General features: G+C 43.7%; 1 protein-coding gene and 1 long non-coding RNA gene across 3 annotated transcripts in view; both read left to right on the plus strand.

The window, feature by feature from the left end:
• Ryk (receptor like tyrosine kinase) overlaps positions 1 to 13,607 on the plus strand; it is a 68,889-nt gene extending 55,282 nt beyond the window's left edge. For both annotated transcript variants that reach the window (XM_028756811.1, XM_028756812.1), the window contains exons 11-15: positions 1,686 to 1,818; positions 3,002 to 3,111; positions 3,236 to 3,395; positions 10,771 to 10,907; positions 12,505 to 13,607. In XM_028756811.1, the coding sequence (XP_028612644.1) occupies positions 1,686 to 1,818; positions 3,002 to 3,111; positions 3,236 to 3,395; positions 10,771 to 10,907; positions 12,505 to 12,616 (652 nt within the window). In that variant the 3' untranslated portion in view covers positions 12,617 to 13,607. The remainder of the gene's footprint in view (positions 1 to 1,685; positions 1,819 to 3,001; positions 3,112 to 3,235; positions 3,396 to 10,770; positions 10,908 to 12,504) is intronic.
• Positions 13,608 to 22,347: 8,740 nt separating this feature from the next.
• LOC114611850 overlaps positions 22,348 to 24,098 on the plus strand; it is a 24,754-nt gene continuing 23,003 nt past the window's right edge. The window contains exon 1 of the long non-coding RNA XR_003709907.1: positions 22,348 to 22,418. This is a non-coding gene — a long non-coding RNA (uncharacterized LOC114611850). The remainder of the gene's footprint in view (positions 22,419 to 24,098) is intronic.

Genomic DNA, 24,098 nt, shown 5'->3' on the forward strand with positions numbered 1-24,098 from the left:
GGCCGCGCGGGGCGGCGCCGCGCGGGCGCCCCGCCCCCGGCCAGACAGAGACAGAAAGACAGAGTGTGTGTTTGTGTGTGTGTATGCTTGCATTTCTGGAAAGGAAAGGGTTCTGCAGTCCTTCCTGGGAAGGAAATGTCCAGCAGCCCAGGGGAAAGCACAGGAGCGTAGAATCTGATGACACCTGGATTTTCTTCTCCTTATACTTGATCTTTGTAGGTACCTAACCTTTCTCCTAGGCATGGCTGCCACTCTTCAGCTGTAATGCAAACAGAAGCCCTTTATGGATCCAGTGCCTCTTAGAGACCAATGCTTCTTACAGTGGGGACACCCTTAGGACATAAAGGCCAAGCAGATATTTATGTAGTCTCACAAGTCAAAGAAGCTCCTCTTGGTACATTTCTGCAGTTTCCCTCTGTCATTGTGGTTGTCCTGTGAATGTGTGGTTTGTGCCTCAGTCTCTTTGAGCTTTTTACATTTTTTGGTTGTTCAATTGTGTTATTTTGCCATTCTTGGGCGTTTGTATTGTTTGCAACTTTTTACTGTTGATATCCTATTGACTCCTCTTGTTAATGCACCTTTTTATGTTTCATATTAATTCTTTTTTATTGACATTGGTGTTCTGCCTTCAAGTGTGTCTGTATGAGGGTGTCAGATTTCCTAGAACTGGAATTACAGACAGCTGTAAACTGCCATGTGGGTGCTGGGATTTGAACTTGGGTCCTTTGGAAGAGCAGCCAGTGTTCTTAACTCCCAAGTCACCTTTCTAGCCCCCACAAATCCATTCTTTCTGAGACCATCCCTAGGAACAGAATTTACTAATAAATAGTGCTTTTAGGGTATTGTTATGTGTGTGTGTTTCAAAAATGCATTAAACATAACAACCCAGGATGTGGCACTGCGTATATAAATTGAGTCTGAGTAGAAAGGAGGTAATTATTTAAATACTCGCAACCTTGGGGAAAATGAGTGTTTTTTCATATATCAGCTGGAGTGTCATTACAGTGGAAGATGGGGTGTGTATGTGTGTCTCCGTGTGTCTGTGCACACACATGCCATGAGAAGTGGACAAGATTGTTCAGTACATTCTTGTTTTATTTTGTACATAAGAACTGTTTGTGACTAGTGAAATCCACATGTTACAAGTTTGAAAACTAAGGTCAAGTGGGGGAGGGGAGCAGGGTCCTGAGCAGAGACACACACACTCAGATAGTGAATCTTATTTTAAAAAACCAGGTTCCAAATTCTCTTGCAAACATTTTACATTTGTGACAGTTTCACAGTCAGAGGTTTTTGATGACCCTGCTCATGTTCACAGTCTGGATTGGGCCTTTTTTTTTTTTTCAAGCTTGGTGATAAAATCAGTGGAATAGCACCATCATGATGTGCTCCTGGCCACGCTTGTCCTTTAGGTTGGGGATTTACCGTGGCTTTCAGCAAATCTAGCACAAAGGGATTCATTCTATGTTAGTAATGTTTATTCTACAAAGAAAGCTCATGCATATGAGGACTGTTTATATCTGGTTTGAAAAGTAGAACATTTGTAAATAAATATTTTAATGGTCTTTTTAAGTGTGTTTGGGATTTTGTTTTGCTTTCAATTATCTTTATTACTTTTAATTTAAGATAAACCAATAAGGTTTTAGATTTCATTTGCATTTTCCCAATCTCTTATTATTTTCTAGGAACCTTCTTCCTATTACTCATGTGTGCATAGAAGACGGAGAAAAGCCCATGGTGGTGTTGCCGTACATGAACTGGGGGAACCTTAAATTATTTCTGCGGCAGTGCAAATTAGTAGAAGCCAATAACCCACAGGTGAGAAGACTTCTCTAACCATGAATACTTCCTAATGTCTCTGCAAGTAGACATTAATACCACACTCGTAGTATCTAAACCTTTAAAACAGAAGACCTCAGAATGAATCAGGGGACATTTATAAGCTGTCGATTTACAGGCACATGAAGATGGCCTGTGGTTCCCCGGGGGAGCACTCTTGGCCCATGCTGTTTCTCATTGTTCACCATGTGTTCATTCATAATCACCTCTCATGCCCTATGATAGCATCTCAAAGTCCCTTTTGGGGTCACTTCTGAAGATGGTCCAGGATTTCCCTTCTTGGAATGGAAATCTCAACAAAGTTGTCTGATCATATGGCACCAACAGCACTGAAAGTTGGCGGTCAGGATTGTGGGAGATAATTGGGAATATCCTTAATGAGACGTCACCATTTAAGAGTTTCTTTCTTGTCACTACCCAAGTACTTACTGTGAACCTTCCATCAGATTCCAGATATGCTGTGATAGTGATAAGAGAGTCTGCTATATTTTCTGGTTTTGTTAAGTTGATTTAAAGACTTATAATAGCATATTTATTGTAGTTAATAAGAAGAATAAACTCAGATCTGCTCTAAGTATTTGACTCTTAATATATATGATATGTTGTTTAAGCTACAAGAATGAAGCCCTGGTTCGAACCATGTAGTTAGAGGCTGTGGTCTGTGAGTATCACCAGGGGAGGAGCTTCCCTCCCACCTCCAGTGCTGACTGGTGAGCATCTCAAGGAGCATGTCAGCAGAGAGACTTGTTTTAGTAGAATGCTGCCCCCCACCACAGTGGTGGTGGTGATAATATGATAAAACCTACTACTGCAAAAGAAAAGAACAAGTCACTCGAAATACTGCTTCGGAGATTCTGTTCATTGTGCAGGAGTCACCGAGAAGCTGCTCTCTATGCTGATTTTAGAGAGATAAATGCAAAAGAAAGTGTCATGGATAAAGTCACATAGATGGTAAATCCTGTTACAGAACAGGAACTTTGGTAATGAATGAACAGTATACCATGCTTCCAGGGCACATCCTGGCTGAGAAATAGGTTTTTAAAAACTTAGTAAGTAGGTGCAAGGAAGTGTTCTGGGGTGGGACTGTAGATTCAGGTAATCAGATCCCAGGCTTGCTTTGTAGTATCTGCAAACTGTCTTTTTTTTCCCCCTGTTAAAACAGGCAATTTCCCAACAAGATCTGGTACATATGGCTATTCAGATTGCTTGTGGAATGAGCTACCTGGCAAGAAGAGAAGTGATCCATAAAGACCTGGCTGCGAGGAACTGTGTGTAGGTGTCGGGTGCTTCCTGGGTTTGGGGTTCTGTCTGGGAGTCACTGCGGGTTGTAGTCTGTTGATGGTAATCCTGCCTCGTAACACCATGATACCATTTATGTTCATGTTTTTCTTTTCAGCATTGACGACACTCTTCAAGTAAAAATCACAGACAATGCCCTTTCCAGAGACTTGTTTCCTATGGACTACCACTGCCTAGGGGACAACGAGAACAGGCCAGTGAGATGGATGGCTCTGGAAAGTCTGGTTAATAATGAATTCTCTAGTGCTAGCGACGTGGTAAGTACTGGAACCCAGGTATCAACAGCATGTAGAGGAAAGCTTCCCGATCTACTACATTCAGTGTTTTGTTCTTTTAAAAATCTTGGTACTATTCCTTTGACCCACTTAAAGCAGAGAAACTGGCCCAGATCTGGGGTCAATGCTGTGTGTTCTCCCTGCTCACATGAGCTGAGGCAGCATTGTTCCCACAGAGGCAGGCACTGAGGTTTAGGGAGCTGACAGCCACTCATCATCTCCCTTGTACAAGTCTCAGGATGACAGAGTGGCTACTAAAGCCAGAATGTGCTTTGTGTGCATTGTCTCTTCTCAGTGTCCAGCCCTCCCGTCTGCAGCCCTGACACTGTTAGGTGTCAGCATAGTTCTGTCTGCTCTTCCGGAGCACACAGTTGAGCCCTCCTGCTCAGTGATGTGCTTTCAGAAGCCGCATCTACTCATCTGTTGTAAGGTTCCATCCCGTTGTTTGACTGTTTAATTCTAGTTTAGGTCATAATCAATCCAGGCTTGGAGGCACATGCCTATAATCCCAGCCCTGGGAAGGCAGAGTCAGGGGGATCATGAGTTCCAGACCCACCTAGGGTACATGGTGACTATCTCAAGAAAGAATGAAAAACTAATGTGGTTTTTTGTTTGTTTTGTTTTTATCTCTTGACTGTTACACACTGTAGCTTTGTATTTGGAAATTAGGTAAAAAGGTTTGCTATTAAGGTTCCTAAATCATCATTTGGCAATACTACATTACTTGTAAAATAATTGGGATTTGATGTCATGTTTCAGCATCGAAGAACTGGGCTTATTGTGTTTGGTCTTCTGGTTTATTTTATTATTCAGAGTTGCCTTTCCATTTCATTTTATGCATTTCCCTTCTAAATGGGGTGTTACTGACCCCAGTTTTGCTAGTTACTTACATTGATTAGTGCACACACACTCTTTCCCTCAGTATATTAATTTTGCTGGTTCTATAGCAAATTACTATAACCTTAGTACTCAGACATAAATGGGCTAGACATAAATGTGTACCATACCTTATAGTTTTCATAGTTGTTGTAATTGTATTCTGTTTATATCTGAAAGGAAAAAGAGCCTTTTATTGGACTTAAAAGGGGTATTGTTGAGGTTTGGTCTTTTGCTATGTATTGTAATGCTAAATACCGGCTCCCAAAGCCTGAGAATCTGCAAGTAGACCCAAGTGACACTATGTGACCTTGCCCCTTAAGTTATCCCTGATTGTTGAATAAAGATGCCTACAGCCTATAGATGGGCAGAATTGAAATAGACAGGACTTGAGGTTCCCAGGCTTGGGGTTGAGGAGAGGGAGAAGGAAGATGCCATGGGTTAGGTGAGTCAGTCATAAAAGCATAGCCATGAGGGCTGCCAATTGAAGTTAAGAGCAGCCCAGACAGAACATGGCAAATGATAATTTGGGGTTATTAATGGGGAAATAGATTCTAGTAGTGTAGAGGACAGACATCTGTCCAGCTCTAGTGCTGATTAAGGCTTATGATAATAAAAGTTTTGTGTATTTTATTTGGGAACTGAATGATCAAAAGTGGGGTAGAAATCCTGCTTTGAGATTAAATAGTTATGACATTTTATTGCTAAATTCCTTTTGCATCGCAATAGTATTTGGTTTTCTTATAGGTCTGTGGTCTATTTAAGCTCAGGTTCTTGGCCACCCAAGTATTGTCAGGCATGCGTTCTATCTCATGGAGTGGGCCTTCAATCCAGTCAAATAATGGTTGGTTACTCCCACATTTGTGCCACTATCACCAGAGTATCGTGTAGGACAGTCAACAGTATAGATTTCAGGGTTTGTAACTGAGTTGATGGTTACCTTTCTTCCCTGGTAGTATGCAGGGTACCAATAAACGCTAGTCACTAAGAGTGAAGATGCTAGTTAGGCACCAATGCAACTTCTCCATGTTCAGTGAGTTATGCAGGCGTTGTGTTCAGCAGTAGGGCATTACCATCAATTCGGTTGGAGATCTACCAATGGCCTTGGCAATAGCATGAGTTGTTCAGGTTTCCATGGGGCCCTTTTTGGCAACAGCCCAATTAGATGTGACCCATTCTTGTCACCAGAGGCATCACTTGGTGGAGAGATGTCTAGTTGGGGGATTCACTCCTCGTTATTTGGTGACTCCCTTTAGGTTTCTTTCATATGTGTATGTGTTTTAAGAAATATCTGTTGTAGTAGGTTTCCGTAGGACTCCTCAAATGGCCCGCTCCATTTTGTTTTAATCACTGTGAATCCAGTAACGGACATCTTAACAGAATTCTCTAAACTTAGAATACCAACTTCCATTTCAACAAAGTCCTCACTCAGTACAGCCCATGCTGGTCTTGAACATGAAACCTTGCCTCAGCCTTCTAAGTGCGAGGATTACAGCCTTGTGCTGCCATGGGTTAAGTATTCTGTTTTGTCTTATTCAAAACACTTTTGAGTTGGGCTTAGCATATCATTGTAAGAATGTCCCTTGGTTACATTTAATGTGGCTAACTCCTAAAAATGACCAGATTTTTCTCTTAAATTCTTCCAGACTCATTTCATGCACATAGATACTTTCTATAAGTGTCTTTTGCCTTGAATACTTGGGACTGAAAGGAATAGTTAGGTCTTTTCCTGTGACTATGATAGCCTATTAGTGTAATATTCTGCTTTTCAGTTTTGGGGTATTGAATGTTGTTTTAAATTCTTAAAGATTATTATTACATTCTAATGTTTGGGTTAAAAAATGCTAAGAACTCCATGAACACATGTTGAGTTTGTTTGCTTTCTTTGGGTGGAGGTGGGGCTCATTCTGTCTGTCTGTCTGTCATATTTTTCTAGATACGGTTTCTCTGTTTAACCATGGCTGTCCTTGAACTTGCTCTGTAGGCCAGGCTGGTCTTGAACTTAAGGATCCACCCACCTCTGCCTCCTGAGAGCTAGGCGGTGTCACTGTCATTTCTAGGGGGTGCTGAACAGTTTTCATCATGTACTAAGTAAGAAACGTAACCCTGCTCCCACTGGCATCTACACATGTAAAGTGCACACTTGCAGGTGTGTAAAGTGGACACTTGCAGGTGTGACTCGGGACCCTTTTTTCTCCTTGAAAGAACCATATAGTTCTGCATTTCTTCGTAGTTAAGGAGTCTTCATGATTTTCTTAGAAACACATTGGTTGGTTGTTTTGTCATAAAAGTAACACATTGCCACTTTGGACTTTGCTTTTGTAATTCTATCTGGAAACATCCAATATTTTTGGTATGTTAAGATTCTGACAATGTTAACATCAGCCCTTAACTGTCAGCTTAGGAAGTACACACAACCAGATCCAGCTAGTTAAGAATGTCTAGTATTTTAAGATATGACCTCACTCTGAAGACCATTGTTCTTGTTCTGTGATTTGTCAAATGTAGGCACAACTACAGATTTCTGTTATAACTTTTCCCCCCTTTATTTGAAAAAATACTTTTTGATTGATGCCTCCTTTGAATTATTTAGATAAGTATAGTAGCTAACACAGTTCAGCTATCAAGACTCCGCCACCAACTGAGGAGTGAATGCTGCCAGGAAAGCACACTTGAGAGTTTCATGTTGTTTTTCTCGTCTTTGTGGTACTACATTGTATTTAAAAAGTATTTTCTTGGGAAAAAAAAAAAACAAAGAAATGACTTCCATGCTAATCTTATTAGCATGATTTATGGCACTCAGGAGATCCTTTTTAAGGCATTTGAATAGTTATTAGGCCATAGGGCACATCACATACTCCCCTTGTGCCTGCTGTTTCTTTCTAGACATTGGTGGATGTTGTTCTGGGAGCAGTGTCTGCAGTCACTCAGAGACTGCATCTGCAGCATGTTTCATCTTGTTCAGTTTGCAGAGCGCGCTAACGGCCATCTCACTCAGGAGATTCGTTTACAGCATCCCCACCAACAGCAGCCTTTGCAGCTATGGTAGTGTCTAAGGGGAAGCTCGAGTTTTTGGAAAATGCTTCTTATTTTTAAAAGCAGAGAACTCTTTCTGTTTTATATTTTCCATTACTTATTTTAGAGTAGTGCTTAGAAGATTCTCAGTAGTTATGTGTTTCCTTCATGGTTGCAGATTTTACACACCAACAATCTTACACATTAAGAGAATTAATGTAGCTGGGCGGTGGTGGCGCACGCCTTTAATCCCAGCACTTGGGAGGCAGAGGCAGGCGGATTTCTGAGTTCGAGGCCAGCTTGGTCTACAGAGTGAGTTCCAGGACAGCCAGGGCTACACAGAGAAACCCTTTCTCGAAAAACCAAAAAAAAAAAAAAAGAGAGAGAGAGAGAATTAATGTAAGGACAAAGGGACAATGTAGAAATGAAAGGATCAGTTTAGACCTTGGTTTAGGAAGAAGATTTAATATTCTTGATGTTACGCTATTGCTTAGTTGTATTACTCTAATGTTAGTTGTCCTGATATTTCTTAAGAATGAGGAATATAGGAATTACTTTAAGAACAGTTGCTGTATTTCCAGACATGGTCGATTCCCCTGACAGTGTTGTCTGCAGTGCTGCTCTCTCGGGATCTCATGAGTCTGAGCATCTCTCCTCCTGGGCGCTTTGGAGACTTACCCCTACTTTCTGCTTCATTTCCCAGAGAAGACCCCGGTATTCTAATGAGGCCATGTGCAAGTGTCTGTGTGGAGAAAGTGGCATGAGCAGCCAGTTCTGTGATAGTCTTTGGTTGTGTGTAGGTTTTCAGGTCTCTAAGGATTCGTCGTACTAGCAGCTACAGATGTTGAGTTTTGAGGTTAAGCAGTGTCTTAGATTAAGGTGCATAGACTCGGTAGCTCAGGACGCAGGCTGCGTTCCTCCAGCTCTGAAGCCTGGGAAGTCCCGCAGGAGGGTACTGATCGGAAGTATCCTGCTTTCTGCTATTTCTTCACATGGCAGAGGGAAGAGTGGGATTTGCTGAGGTCTTTACACGGCACTAATCCCGTTCCTGGGAGCTACCTTATGATGTTACCTCCTCCCGTAGCCCCACCTGCTAGCTCCATCATGCTAGGCATCGGGAGGCGTCTTACCAGATGCGAGTGAGTGAGCCTCAAAGTGTGATTTATACTCAGGCAAATTTGTCTTCAGCTCTAAGTTTAGGAAAGGAAGCAAGTTACCAACTACCGGAAAAGCAATGGTGGGGTGGGTTTAAGTTGGTGCATCTGTCTCCAAAAGGATAAAACAGGAAAGGAAAGCAAACACAGTAGTGGAAAAAAGCCAAGCCCAACAGACAAACACAATGCACCTTAGACTCAAGCAGGTCCCTTTAGCTCAGTACCTTGCCATCCAGGACCCTGGTACCTTCAGCGACAGCTGCCCATGAAAGTTCATTTGTGGATCTCCACTGGGGCCCCAGCCAGGCAGGGCAGAAAATGAGAGAGTATTCTGTCACACATAGTGAGTAGTAATGCTTACCCTCAGTTAACTGGCTAGGGGAGATTTCTGTACTAAAGCCTGTCTGGCGTTTTAAATGCTCAGTGTAATCACACAGAAGTTTCATCGTCCAGTGCCCTCAGCCTCATATGTTAAGATGAAAGCAGTTGTGTACTTTCTGACAAACCATGTCAGTATATATTTTTAATGAAAAAACTAGTTTTTGTCCTTCATCTTAAATAACAAGATCAAAAAGCTCTGTCTGGTGGCTCCTGTCTGTAATCTCAGCACTTTAGGAAGGTGAGGAAGAGGAGTTGTTGGTGTCTGCAGCCAGCCTGGGTTACCGAGAGAGACCTACCACCACCGCCACCACTACCACCACCACCACCACCACCACCATAGAGACTAGCATTCAACTGCACCCGATACTTGTATCTCCTGCTGTCAAAGTGATCCCAAGGTCAGATGGCCTGATGCTCACTTCCGTGAAAGGACAGCAGATTCTGAAAGACTTTGCTCTTCTGGCAGTGCTGCCCCTTGAGAGTTCATGTAGCATGGATAGTGGGTTGAACTGTATCACCCCCATTCTCCAAATGATAGATGGGAAATTTTAATCTCCGAAACTAAGAATATAACTTTAAGAACACCTAGGACTTCCAGTAGAAGCTGGAATTAGGAAGGAAGGGATCACCTTTTAGAGTAATATTTAATATCATTCCATTGTGGATTTTTTGTTTTGTTTTATAGAGTATGTTAAAAATGTGGCTGTTCTTCATTAATATAGGTTAACTAGCCTTCATCCAAAATGTTTGAATTTTTTTCCAGACTACATACATACATACATACAAACATACATACAAACATATATACATAACATATGCTGCACAAGTGGAGCTCAAGTCTAAACACAGTTCTGTTTTGTGTAATATTTTTAATGATTTTGTGTATGAAACAGAGTTTCATGGTATGGAAATTTCTTTATTATAGCTCTATAATTAGATTTTGGCACATTTTGCATTAGGGATATTTAACCTATAAAAGGCTTTTTAAAAAATCTGTGTATTTTGCACAGTGTTTGCAGATTTTATTCATACTGGAAAACAATACCCTCCAGCTTCGTGCTCTGGGCTTAGATGTGCTCTGTGTGGCCCACCCAGCTTTGTTCTCTCACTCACTGAGATGTGTGCGTGGGCCAGCCATGGTTTCACCTGCTTCCTCACCTTGTCACCTAAGCTGCCAGTGTGAGGTCCTCAGGGTTTGTTGTGAAAACAGAATGTGATTGGAGGCTCATTGCAAAGTACTGGTGAGAACCCTTTAGCTCCTGCACAGATGTTGTTCCCTCTCCCAAGCGTTGACGTGAACTCCGGTCTCACAGGTGGCAGCAGGCTAGAGGTTGTCCCCACCATGCTCTGAAAGGACAGCAGCATAGCCGCAGCCCACGGTGGTGGTGGAGCCTATCTTCTACATGCTTGTCCTTCTCATGAAGTGAGGCCTAGTCAGCTCGCCAGAACTCGAGGTGCCTCTGCTTAGGCTCTGTTCTTACTGGCCATCCACTTGCTGATTTTAAGCAAATCTGACTTTTACTTGGCTGGACAATATTTTTTCAAGGTGTTCCTAAAAGTTGTAAATGATGCACCTCTGTGCATGATACGGTTCTGTCCCTAGCTCTGCAAAATAAACAAATCAAAAAACCCACGACTTCTTATATTTTCTATAATCTGCGTGTTTCACTTTCTGAGTGAGTCTTCTGTCCATGAGCAGATGTTCTGTCCATCTAGGTTGTTCTCCATTTCCCACCATAATTGGTTAATTTGGAAGTAGCATGATAAATAGCCAGTGATACAAATGGTTTCTTTGAACAAACTTAATTACTTAGAACAAATGATACAGATGTTAACATTAAAGAATTAACTCATTAAAATGCTTTCTTTCCTACCCAACTAGAGAAGCTAACAACTGTGGTAACTTTGTCTTATGCACTGTCCCCTCCTAGTGGGCCTTTGGAGTGACACTGTGGGAGCTCATGACCCTGGGCCAGACGCCCTACGTGGACATCGACCCTTTTGAGATGGCCGCTTACCTGAAAGATGGTTACCGAATAGCCCAGCCAATCAACTGCCCTGACGAACTGTGAGTTTTTTAGATCTTAGACATGAGCTCTGATGCATTTACTGTGTTATTATAAAAGTAGGAAAGCACATTCCTGTGTTCACACAGAAGCTCCCCTGTGAGAATGAGGATCTTCAGAGATGACTGATACCTTGTGGAAAACCGCAGTCACTTTTTAACCCACGTGGCATCTTGTGTCAGTGTATATCATTTTGATTACTGAAAATTGGCCCGAGAACCTATAACGGAATTGTGAGGAAACTGAGGGGATGCTCCATCAGCTAGCTGAGTTTTGTTTAAACAGACAAAATGATAAACAATACTTAGCAAAGCCTTTTGTGGGATCCAAATGCAGATCACTAGCACCTACCAAGAAGACCGGTACAGTAGTATACGTCTGGACCCTCCCACAGGGTGGGTGGACAGGAGATCCCTGGAGCTCATTGGCTAGCCATCATAGCTGCATCTCTGAGCTCCAGGTCCAGTAAATATTCCATCTGAGTAAAGAAAACAGTAGAGGACAAACTCAGTGCTGACCTCTGCTCTCCACATACATGCACAGAACATGCATACATCCACATAGACATAGACATACACCACATGACGGTAAACACAGACAGAGACAGACACCTTTCTCATATGGTCTTGTGTTGTAGTTTATTTAAAATGGCCTCAGGTCAGGCTGACGATCTAAACTGCCGTGGCCCTGCCTAGCTCAGCCGCCATGTTTCTCGGCCACGTGCACGCTGCAGCTAGAAATGGCCAGCCAGAAACACCAGCCCTGCCACCCACGAGACGTCAGTGTGGGAGATGGCTCTGCCAATCTTCCACGATGTCTCTGCAAGGCTGGGCATTGCTCAGACCATCCTGACATCCACTCGGCCCCAGTAGAAAAAATGAGACTCTAATGCTTAAAGATTAATCAAAGGCTTTATATGTTTGGTAAAGCTCAATAACAATATGCCCATACAAAGAGAGTTGTTTCCCAATCAGCTAACATAAATAAAAGTTGTTACCTGCACTGCTCTCCATACCTGTGTGGCTTTCTATCCTCCTACATCTCTGCCCTCCCTAGCTCCTCCCCTTCCTTTTTCCTCTTCCTCTAACTCCTCCCACTTTAGCTCCTCCTACAGTCTTGCCTTTCTTAAGGAAGATGCTAAGGGCTAGTGAGTGACATGTGCCTCCTGCCTCCATCATAGCAGTGGGGTGCACAGGGGCTGGTTGGGATAGTGGGCACAGAAATGTGTTGTCTACAGAGGCCCCAAAAGGTTTCCCTGCCAGTTTTAGGTAGTAGCTTTGCTGTAGATCCAGGAATCTTAATTTCAGGTAACACTTCTTCCTAGTTCTTCCTCAGCAGTGTCCAGGACAATGCAGGCCGTTATTCTGACTGTGTTCTGGGTATTTACAGGAAGCTCTGAACTTTCTAAGTATTGTATTCTCATGAAGAACTGAGATTGCTCTGTGTAATCCAAATAACTTAGCTGTTTTTAATCCTGAAACGGTTAATACACAGTACAACTAAGTGATTGTTCATGGCTGTCCTCCCCACAAACACATTTGAACAGAGCACATAACAGAAGCTGACTGAGGCCTGACACATTTCCATGTCACTCTGCAGGTTCGCTGTGATGGCCTGTTGCTGGGCCTTGGACCCAGAGGAGAGGCCTAAGTTTCAGCAGCTGGTCCAGTGCCTCACAGAGTTCCACGCTGCCCTGGGAGCCTACGTGTGACTTCTCTCCCAGCTCCACCACCCAGAAGAAAGTGCCTGTCTGTCATAGATGCCCAGTGTGCAGCGTGCAGTGCAGTGCCTGCAGGAGCACATTTGTCTCCCAGATCACCCAGCCTTAGGAATGCTTTCACCTGAACTTTTAAAGACAACTTAATAATGCAGAGTATTTTCTAGATACCACTTTTACTAGGTTGAACCAAAAGGGGTTTTGTAAATTTTTTGGCCAAAAATTTTTTTAAAATATAGTTACTTTGGACTAGGGGGTGCATTCTTTAAAAAAAAAATAGACAACTTTAAAAATTATTTAGACACAGATCTTTGGAATAGCTGCCTTAGTGCCAACTGCTTTTATTTTTAATGTTTTACTTCATTGAAGTAATGTAGGTGATTCACCTTTAAAGCTATTTTAATATTTTGGTCACTACTTTTGGGAATGGTTTGTCTTCAAAATTCGGTACTTTTCTTAGGAAAAACAACATTACAAAGGTGACTGATTTGCCTTATACAAGGAAAGATAGTATATTAGCAAAAGGAAAATTGAAGAAAAAGTACAAAGAAAAATAAATTTAAAAATAAGAAGAACATATCGCCCCTGCATGGAAAATCGCTGTTTAATGAACATGGCTGTGCTCATGTTTGGGGAAGCAGGTCTGAGTTCATCACTCTCAGTTAGCTTTCCTGTGAGCTGGAAGAAGGCTGGAGGCAGACTTGTTGGAAACAGTGGTGACCTTATTTATTTTTGCTCTCCGGTACGGAGGGGATACGGTTCCAGACAGTGACCCCTCTCTGCCGCTGCGGTTCCCTCTGTGCATACCTGGGTAAAGCTATGCACAGAGCTGGTGCTTCCGTTGTTGTGGGCGTGGGGTGTTTTGGTTTGTGGTTTAAATTGGTAATTTTTAATGCTTATCTTCAAGGCTGGCTTAAGTATAAATTTGTTGTTTAAAACACTTGAAAAATTAAAGGACTCATTTTATATGCTGGTATTCAAAATACTGCTCATAGTGTGTGATTGTTGGTCGTGTCTTGAAAGTCTTAGAGTATGCAACAGCTGGATGGTCACATTTTTATCCCCTGTGAGTTTGCTAAAGTTCTAAAACCCTAACAGAAGAGCAGCTGACTGCTCAGCCACTGTGGCCTGTTAAGAAGTTGGAATTACTCCTAAAAGAAAGCATCACAGAGAGAACCTGTAAATGGCATGTGTGTAGTACACACAGGTTTGGGCTACCTAAGGGAGAGTCTCCTAGGCCTGCAGCCACTGCCCCTGTGTCCATCCTCTTGGATGTAAGGGAGAACATGGGTTCTGTTATATTAAAATAAGTCTTATGAATAAAGAGTATCTGAAAAGACAGCTTCCATAGTACAAGGTTCTCACAAGCAAGCCAGGAGCTCAGCATCCTGCATTTGGTGTCCTGACATACGGTCTCCTGCATACGGTGTCTTTCGTACGGTGTCTTGCATAGGGCCTAACTTGCTGGTATTTTATTTATGATGTACATTTCCTCAAATGTCTGGGTTTTAAAATACTTTTTTCGCTTTTCAACTTAAGACACTTTGTGAATAGCCTGCATCTTAGAAGGGATCCAGTCAACACGTATCAGTGTGTCCATTACCTACACAGAGCAGTTAAGCTCTCCTGTTTCCAGCACTCAGTGCACTCTTGTTGTTTCAGATGAGAACAGTATTTAGAAATTACAGTTCTCTGTATAGAAGTTGTTTTAAAAGTCAGTGTGCTGGGGGCTGGAGAGATGGCTCCATGGCTGAGCCTGCTTACAGCTCTTCTAGAGCACCTGAGTTTGGATCCCAGCACCCATGGCAGCACCCATGGCAGGCAGCTCACTGTCACCTGTAACTCCAGTGCCAGGGGAGCCCTCTGGCCTCCATAGGCATCAGGCATACACACGATGTCATAAACTCACGAAGGTACATACTCATATACATATGTGTGAATATACATGTACACTCATATATAACATGTATATAACTATATATGAGTATATATGCCCATATGTAACATATATGAGTGTGTGTGTGTATGTGTGTGTGTGTGTGTGTGTGTGAGTGAGAGAGAGGGAGAGAATACGAGGTGGATGTTAAGTGTCTTCCTCTGTCTTAGTTTTTATTATCTATCTTATCTATTAGTCAATCTATTTGCCTTTGGTTTTTCAAGATAGAAGGTTTCTCTGTGTATCACTGGCTGTCCTGGAACTCACTGTGTAGACCAGTTTGGCCTCGAACTCAGAAATCTGCCTGTCTCTGTAGTGAGTGCTGGGATTAAGGATGTGTGCCTTAATTTTCTTAAGACAGTGTCTCTTTGAACTTGGAACTTGCCACTTTTCTAGACAAGCCCCAAGGATCCTGCTGTTTGTGCTTCCCCAGTACTGGAAGCAATCACACTGCTGTTCTACTTTGGTGGGTGCTAGGGATAGAATTTAGAACTCCTGGCCTGGTGAGGTGGCTCAGTTTTGGAAAGTGCTTCCTATTAAGCCTGATGACTAGAGTTAAATCCCTAGGAAAGAGAAAACTGCCTCTTGCAAGTTGTCCTCTGACCTCCACTGTGTGTTGTGGCATGCATGTGTGTGAACATAAATAGATAAATGTCATAAAGCAGACTATGACAATAACTCACTTCTCTGTGTTTACATTACAAGCACTTTACCAATTGAGCCATCTTCCCAGCCCCATGTGCTGTGATAGGAAAGTGGGAACACCAGTTAGCTGAGTCCTCGTGTGAGGAAGCTAGCATTCTTGTAGGATGTTTCTGCCAACATCTTGCTGGAACTGTAGCACATGGGCACACCTGGCTATTAGGCATTCCAGTAAAAAACATTTAATGTGTATGAGTGTTTGCCTGCATGTATGTATATGCACAGTGTGTGTGTGCCTGGTGCCTGTGGAGGCCAGAAGAGGGTATCAGATCCCCTGAAACTGGAGTTACAGATGGTTGTAAGCCACCTTGTGGGTGCTGGGAATTGAACCTGGCTTCTCTGCCAGAGCATTGGATGCTCTTAGTCATTGAGCTGTCTTTCCAGCCCAGAAGTTGTATTTTGTTAGGTTTCTTTAAAAGTGGCTTTACTAAGATATAATTGATATTACACCATAAAATAGATGGGTTTTAGTATATTCATTGTTGAATGGTCATAACCACAGTTGAATTCAGTTTGTTTCATTTTGGTTTTTTTGTCTTCTCGTTATTTTGAGACAGAACCTCACTGTGTAGCCCAGGAGGTTCTTAGACGGTGGCCCAGGCTGGCCTTTGCCTTGCAGCCCTCCTGCTTTAGCCTACAAATGCTGGAAGGAAGGGGGAGCACCATTGTGCTAGCTCCCCTGTTCAGATGTGTGGCCCCTAGAAGAAACCCAAAGAGGAAACCCAGTGCCCTTTTGCAGTCACCCCCCTTCCTTTCTCAACCTCCGCTCTAGGTGACCACTAATCTCCTTATCTCTGTTTGGAACTTTGCATTATGTGGAGTCACGTGGTAAGTAGTCTTTTGTGTCTATCGTTTTATTTTACTTAGCCCATGGGTCTTCAGGGTTTTTCCATGTTGTGGCAAGGCCAGCCGATGCTTGGTTCTGCTGAAAAATATTCCCTTGTAAGGATATTCCACATTATCAGTTGACACATGATTGGGGAGACTGAGTTTTTGTTTAATCAGATCCTCATCCAGGAAAAACAAAAAGAAAAAGAGGCTTTCCATGGGTAAGGATGGGGAATGGCTGTAGGTGGGTCCTAGCAGGGTCAGCCCCACTGAAGACCTGGCTTCCTTCAGCGATACATTTGCACTTCAGGAGTTGTCAAATGTGAAGGAAAGCAGGGTGATTTTAGGAAGATTAAGTAAGCAAAGACCACCACTGAGGAGAATACCTGGTAAGAGCCACCAGCTAAGCTTTTAGCTTCTGAGTCCTGAAAGCCCTACCAGTACATCATGGCTGCTGACACTCTGACCTCTGCTCTTTTGTAACAACCTGTATTTGGGCTTGCAAAGTACAGTATGTTCTTTGTACTTGGTACTGTAAAATCTACCTCAGATGCCTTTGCTTTGGCTCTGTGGTCTAACTACCTAGGGCCTTTGGCCTCTGGGAATAGTGCAGAAATTGGCCATATACCTATGCAAAAGTCGGAGGTGAATGCACTTAAACCTTTGCCCAGTGATGCAAATCTTGGACTAGGTCTTAAGTCCTATCTGCATGTACAAGAGGTTTGTTAACATTTTCTTTTGGAGACCAAATCGCACTGTTTAGCCTGAACTCTTGATCCCCCACCTCCCTCCCACACCCCACAAGCGTTTCAGCCTCCTGGGCAGTGGAATTACAGATGTGCAGCACCAGGCCCAGCTCGACATTTAGTTTTAATTTAATTCTGTGTGTTGTGTGTGCATGCACACACCAGACTTCAACATCAGGTATCTTCCTCAGTTGTTTCCCATTACATTATTTTCTGAGGCAGATTCTCTTGCTCAACCTGGAGTTCACTGGTTGTCTAGACTAGCTGGCTTCATGGACTCTCCTGTCTCTCCCTCCCCAGCCACACTTGACTTTTGTGTATGTGCTGGAAATTGAACTCAGATCCCTGTGTGCTTCTGTGACAGGCATTCTGCTGACTCAGCCGTCTCCTCAGCCCCTAGAGACTTGTCACCTTAAACTAGCTTTACTTAGTCACAGAAGTAAGGATATCTAAAGAGCACTTTAGGATTTGTCTTTAGAGACCGGTGGGCTCAAGGGGGCGTGGGTCAGTGTTTCTGACTTCACAGAAACACCAGTGTTACTATTATGAGGAAAGATCCTTTGGCCCCAACTTGTCTGGAGCCAGAATGGCCTTGGCCTGAGCAGGTCAGGAAGTGGATTGCGTAGTGTGAGTGTTTTAAGTTCTGTGTTGGAATCTCTAGGCAGTGTCCCTCTGGCCTTGACTCTTCTTTTCCCCTCAAGACCTACAGATGCCTTCACTGAAGGAGAGGGTTGTGTATTTAACCTGACAGCCATTGTGATCACCTAAACAGACTCTTGTTCTGTGGTAAGTGCTCCCTTAGGATCCTCCTCACCTCTTCTGGGAAGGCAGGAAAAGGAAGAGACAGGAGCCTGGCCCGCTGGGCTTGGTGGGAAGCTCCCCACTCCACCTCCCCTGGCCACTCAGGTCTCTGCACGCTCTAGTTTGCTGCTGGCCTCACCCTCTGGCTCATCCTTTGCATGTCCCTATTGAAGGAATGCTGTTCTCTTTCCACAGGATGTGGCCCTTAGGTACATTAAAACAACATAAGATCGGGAAGTAGATAGAAATACTGGATTTTCCCATCACCGCCTCAGTGTAGTGCTGTGTTTTAGAGATGGCAAGCTGATAACGTAACTCCCTTATTTTACAAATGAAGGAAATGAAAGCTGCCTTTGCTCGCAGACATAAGGCGTATAACAGGCTGTTTCTTGTGTTGGTGTATTATAGGAGGTGCATTTCAAGAAGGGGAATTAATTTGGTAGGACGCTGACCAACACTCTATTTGTAGGCATTTTAATAAATACCTGTCAAATGAGATCAGATTCATATATTTGGTTTTCTGAATCCATGAGCAGAGTGCTATTACTGGCCAAAACCCTTCAAAAATGAAGTTGCCAGGAGGGAAGGTTTGGAGGTAAGTGGGAAGATGTGCCATGAGGGTCTAACATCAAGAAGTTCAGACTTTGGTATGGATGTAATAGAAGCTCAATAAAAGACTCACATCAGAGTGAGACAGCCACATGTGTTTTAGCAGTGCTTGTGGCAGGCAGATGTTGCCACCGTACATCAGGCGTGGTACTAACCACCCACAGACCTACAGTTACCAACAGACCTCCATTTTACAGTTGAGGAAATGAAAGTCGAACTCACTTGCCTAAGTAATGCTGTGTCTTACTCCAGGGAGTCTGGCCCCAAACACTGTGCCATTGAGATGAAAAAGGGTTTGCAAGGGAGGCAGGACATCTTAGGAGACTCTGCTTGTTGGTTCTAACATTTCTAGTGATGTTAAAGATAGTGTTCTTGTTTAGAGTACCAGGTTGGGGAGGTGCTTGTGAGCCTCATAGGGGCTTGAAGTGTTATGGAGGGAAATTAAAATAGGAGCTGGCTAGAAGCAGGTAAGAATGGCACACACTAAGGTAAGTCACATTGGTGCTGCCCTGGTTGGTTGCACATTTTTCTTCAGAAATTTGGTTACAGTAGAATCTGCTATAACAAATACTAGATTAAGCAATTGTTTCCTTCTTACATTATACTCCAAAGGGAAGAGGGTGACGAAGGACCCGTCATCCTTTCATCCTGCCCTTCCTATTAGAGGCCATTTTAATTGGCAGCACGGCCAGAGATGGGTTACAAGCACATCACTGCGCCTCCCTGAAGAGGGTATGAGCGGGAAAGGTCCTTCCCTTATCAGTAATAGAAAAGCCACCTAGTCACTTCTGCTGACATCCATCAGGAAAGACTTGGGTACCAGCTCAAGGATTTTATTTAAAAGGAATCCTTCTAGGCAGCTGGCTTGGAGAAAGTAGTTTCTGGATAGGTGTGAGGCTAGCTGCACTCCAGAGTTTAGGCTGATGGGGGAATGCAGTTACCTGGCCATGTGCTCCAGTTATGCTAAGTATCTGGACTAAGATATTGAAGATCCGAATACCGTGGGCCTAAGAGTTTCCAGAGTAAGTATGGGGACTAAGGCAGTGTCTTAGTTAGGATTTTACTGCTGTGAACAGATACCATGACCAATGCAAGTCTTATAAAGGACAACATTTAACTGAGGCTAGCTTACAGGTTCAGAAGTTCAGTCCATCATCATGAAGGCAAGAGCAGATCAGCTAAGTATTTGAAAGACATGACCCCTCTTGGCTGGAAGGCCTTTAAATAGTCCCCAGCTCTTAAAGGTTCTACCCCCTTACAATAATGCCTTGAACTGGGGATCAAGCTTTAACATGTGGACCTTTGTGTGGACATTAGTCCGAACTGTAGCATCTGGTCCCTGACCTTCTACTTCACATACGGTTTCTTTTCTGCTTGTCACACATACACAGACACACCTTGTGCCTTCACTTGTAATCTCATCTGTATAACGTGGCTCCATACCTCCTGCAGTCTAGGCAAAGCTAGACTGTTCTATAAAGCCCACCTCTCAAGAGGTTCTTAAGCAGCCTTAGTCTCCGCTTTCAGTCTGACCACCATCAAATCAACCCCACCCCATGTTATTTATAGCATATAAGTGTCACATGAGCAGATGGGGGGACATTTCACATTTAGACTACATAAGCAGCAAGCCTGCTGTAAGCTTGAGTATGTTTTCTAAGCAGCTGGCCATGCTAGAGTCCCTTGGCCCTCTTGACACCGGGACTATCCAGTTAGCACCCCAACTCTGTCATCATCTTCTCCCTCTCTTGCACTTTGACCCTGCTCCCCACCCCCCATCCTCATCTCTAGCCTCTCCTCAACTTCCCTTGAACTCAGTTCTAGTCAACAGCTCCTCTTTCTTGCCAGACAAAGTGTTCTGAGATATCTTCTTTATCAGAAGAGTTTCATGTTTGCCTCCTATGCTCCTCCTGGACCCTTCAGACTTGTTCTATGCATAGTTTTCTCTGCCAATGACTTTCTCAACTTCCAGAACCCCTTCCTGCCTTCCCAGTAGAATGAGTTGCCACCTCTTAGCCTCCTCCACTCTGCTCAGGACCCTTCCTTCCTGGGATAATGGCTCCCTTTGCAGGCCCCAGACACCATAGGTGCCAGGATCAGTGACATTCTCTCCATGGCATGTGTCAGCACATCCTCCTCCTTGAAATGCCTTCTGTAACTTCGACTTTTAATGGTTGTTCTTAAACACTTTAACCTCCCTTCTCGCCCACCACCCATCAGAGGTAATGGAAAAGAAAGCTTATTAGGATACAGGGGCAGTGGACCTGTTTAGAAATTGTTCTTTGAAACAAATCCCATCTGTATTGTCAGGAAGCCAGCAGTTCAGTTCACAGGAATTAGCAGTAGCAGTACAATCCGTTTGAAAACACTTCACAGATATACCAGCAGTCCAGTTTGGTAGTGTTGGGATCGCAAACATGAATCACCAGTGGTTGGCATGACCTAGTAGAGACAGCCAGACCTCAGGCAAATCTTCACAAGTCAGCAGGAGGGAGCAGGACCACCAGGGATGCCAGGAGAAGTCCTCAGCTGGGCCTCTCTCAACAAAGTCAAGATCATCGAAGACTTGAGACCAAGAAGCATTGCAAAGCTAACTATACAAGCAAGCTAAGCTAAGCCTCCATCACTGTCCATCGAATCCTGTTTATACTTCCCCCAAACAATGTGTGTCCTCCAAGAGTCTTGCCTTACCACAGGTCTTGCCTCAACATGTGAGTCTGTCTTAGCAAAAGTCTGGATCAGCTGACATCATTCTGCCAATCGGCCTGAGTCCTTGGAAGCAGCAAGAGAAGACACAGGAACCTCTAGAGAAGATTTTTGGTGCATTTCTCTTTTTGAAGTCACAACAATGGAGCTCAATAATGCACATAAGGCAGACCAATACATGTGTGTCGTTAGTGAAGAATCCATCACACATCCTTTCACCTGTGTCTGCTTCGGTGAAACATTCCTTCACGTGTCTGCTTTAGTGAAACGTTCTTTGACGTAGCTGACTTTCCAAAGAAACCACAAATTTCCACTTCAGCCTTCCTTCCACACTTAGCTCTTCTGCTGCTCAAGTGTTCACCTTCCCCTCCCCCAAACTTTAGATTCCTATGGTTCCTGTGTCAGTCTTGAACACCTGCCCGTCAGTGGACTTTTCTGTGCTCAGCACCTCTGCAGGACCATCTGGCACCCCTCAGCCCCAACATGGAACTTAGTCCCTCCTTACCCCTCCACAGGGCTACCAGGAAGCCACCCTTACTACTTCACAGTGCTCCTGAGCCATGTGGGCAGAATGTGTGGTCTCTTGCCAGTTCTCTCCAGACACCACTGCCCCAGTCAGCCCCCTGCCCCCACTCCCACATTGGTTACACATGGTATTTGATTATCTGTTTCGATATTCACTCCGGCTCTAAAAAATTGTTATGGGAGATAGTTTTGTTCAGTCAGTGATACATAGAATCATGTGAACTAAGATGTGCATGTGTGTGTGTGTGTGCGTGTGTCACTTGTGTGCCTGTAGAGAATATATATGTGTGCTGTCTATTGTCTTTCCTGAAACAAAGAAGGACTACCCCACCCCCTCTGCAATTTCCTTTAGCCTAGAATTTATTAAACATTACTTTTTACTGAGAAAATACACTTATGGAATTCAATATTCTAAAAGTTTGTATTGGCAAAAAAAAAACCAGTCTAAATATATTCTAAAGGCTTAGAGGAAGGTATCTAGACAGGGCTAGCAAACCCCAAAACAGAGAGATTGACTTATCCTCAGTGTTGGCCTGCAGAGGGAGGCATGTATGGGGTTTGTCTTTATTTTTTTATGAAAACCCTACTGGTTTTCCCACAGCCTGTCTTTATGGTACCACTCACACTCCGGCCCATAATTCCTCAGCCAACACTATCTATACAGCTAGTTCCAAGAGCTGCTTTCCTAGGAGACGTAGAAACTTCTGCACATGACCCTGATCTCTGCATTCAAGCCTGAGACCACAGGGCGCCTCCTGAGGTTGGGCTGCAGCCTGTGGCTGGGAGCCATTGAGGAAATGGCCTGTGACCTGACATCAGTCACGTCCTGCTTCATCAGCTCCTCTCACAAAACATCACCTAGACTGTGTGCTAAAGAGGTGACACTGCTGGCTGACCTTCCCTCCCGGTGGCGCTGGGCCTACAACATCAGTTTTCAACAATGGTTCGTCTCCTCGTTACCTCAGAAATCAGGCTTCTCGTAAGGTTTGGGAGTCTTTTGAGGGGGTGCTTTGTTTTGTTTTGTAGTGAAATGAATACAGGGTACCTTGTTAGATAGTTAACAAATACACATTCTTACCAGGCACAGGTTACTAGAAAGTTGCTTTGAAATTGTTTACTGAAGTTCTACTGAAATGTACTTGTGTATTTGCTACAATGAGCATTTGATTTCCTTCCTGTTTGAGAGAAAATGTCAAACTCTAAATATAGGCTTGGGGATGTATGGCTGGGTCAATAAAATCTTAGCAGTAAGAAGAAAAAAACTAGTTTTGAAGGCTTCTATGGCCTTTTCTGATTACAACAACCCCATCTTTCAGGGATATTTTAAAATGCCATTCCTCATATAAACTCTGCCTTCAGAGGGACTGTAATCAGCTATCTGCCTCAGCTCTGTCCTTATCCACTAACAGAGAATGCACTTAGGTCTGAAAATTCAGTAGTTGTGTTTTTCTTTAATAAAGGCTATACTTACTTATTCTGAGACAGAGTCTCACAAAGTAGCCCTGGCTGTCCTGGAACCCCATCAGTTGACCAGGCTGGCCTTGAACTCACTGAGATCCTCCTGCCTCTGCCTCCCATGTGCTGGCATTAAAGGTGTATACCACCACCACCACCAAACCTCATAAATTGCTTTTGTCAAGAGTATTCTATGACAGCAGAAAAAGAAACTCAGACACTGGCCACCCTCTATTGTTAGGCCCCCACCAGTAACTTAGGTCCAGGAAGACTCGTTTTCATGTTTTTGTTCAATCCCATTGGTCAGACTCCTTTCTGGACCTGCTAGGTCAGGTTCCTTGGCTCAGTTTCAGTTAGGTGCTTGGAATCTGCACCTTGCCTTGAAAACCATCTTGAAAGCCAGGCATAGTCATGCATTTCTGTAACCCCAGAACTCTAGAGGCCGAGGGAGAGGCTGTAATGGAGGCCAGTCTGAGCTACATAGAAGTGCCTTGTCTCACCAAAACAAAAAGAGAACACAAAAGGGGAAAATGGCAGTTTGAGGGAAGAGGGTAACTCAACCTGAACATTTCTAGGAATTACAGGCTGGGGTTATGAGCATCTCTTTCAAGTGAAGACCTCAAACTTCACATGGCCTCAGTATCCTTGTCCAAGTTCACTGCTGCTAAGGCTAGGATCTGGAATGTCTCCACAGAAAGGTTCCTGTGTAGAAGGTTCGGTCCTCGGCTGGTGCTGCTGCTTGGGAAGGTTCAGGAACGTTAGGAAGTGGTGTCTAGCTGGAGGAGACAGATCCCTGGGCATGTCTTTAGGGACTGAAACTCTCCCTCTCCTTCTCCCTCTTCTCCCCCAACCCCCTCTCTTTCCCTCCCATCTACCATGAGTGAACTGCTTTTCTCTACAGGATGCTCTCTCTGTTAGGATGTTCAACTGTGCCTCAGGCAAAGGAGCATGAACTAAAATTTCAGAACCTGTGAGCTAAAGTCATTCATTCTTCCTTCTACACTATTCCATCATGCATTTGTCAGAGTGATGAAAAGTCAATTATACTTTGTCTTTTCATATTTACAACTCCTTCCCCCTCTCTCTCTCTCTCTCTCTCTCTCTCTCTCTCTCTCTCTCTCTCTCTCTCTCTCTCTCTCTTCCTCCTCCTCCTCCTCCTCCTCCTCCT

The sequence above is a fragment of the Grammomys surdaster genome, unplaced genomic scaffold, assembly GCF_004785775.1.
Source record: "Grammomys surdaster isolate TR1022 unplaced genomic scaffold, NIH_TR_1.0 126131, whole genome shotgun sequence".
In the NCBI taxonomy this organism is placed as follows: domain Eukaryota; kingdom Metazoa; phylum Chordata; class Mammalia; order Rodentia; family Muridae; genus Grammomys; species Grammomys surdaster.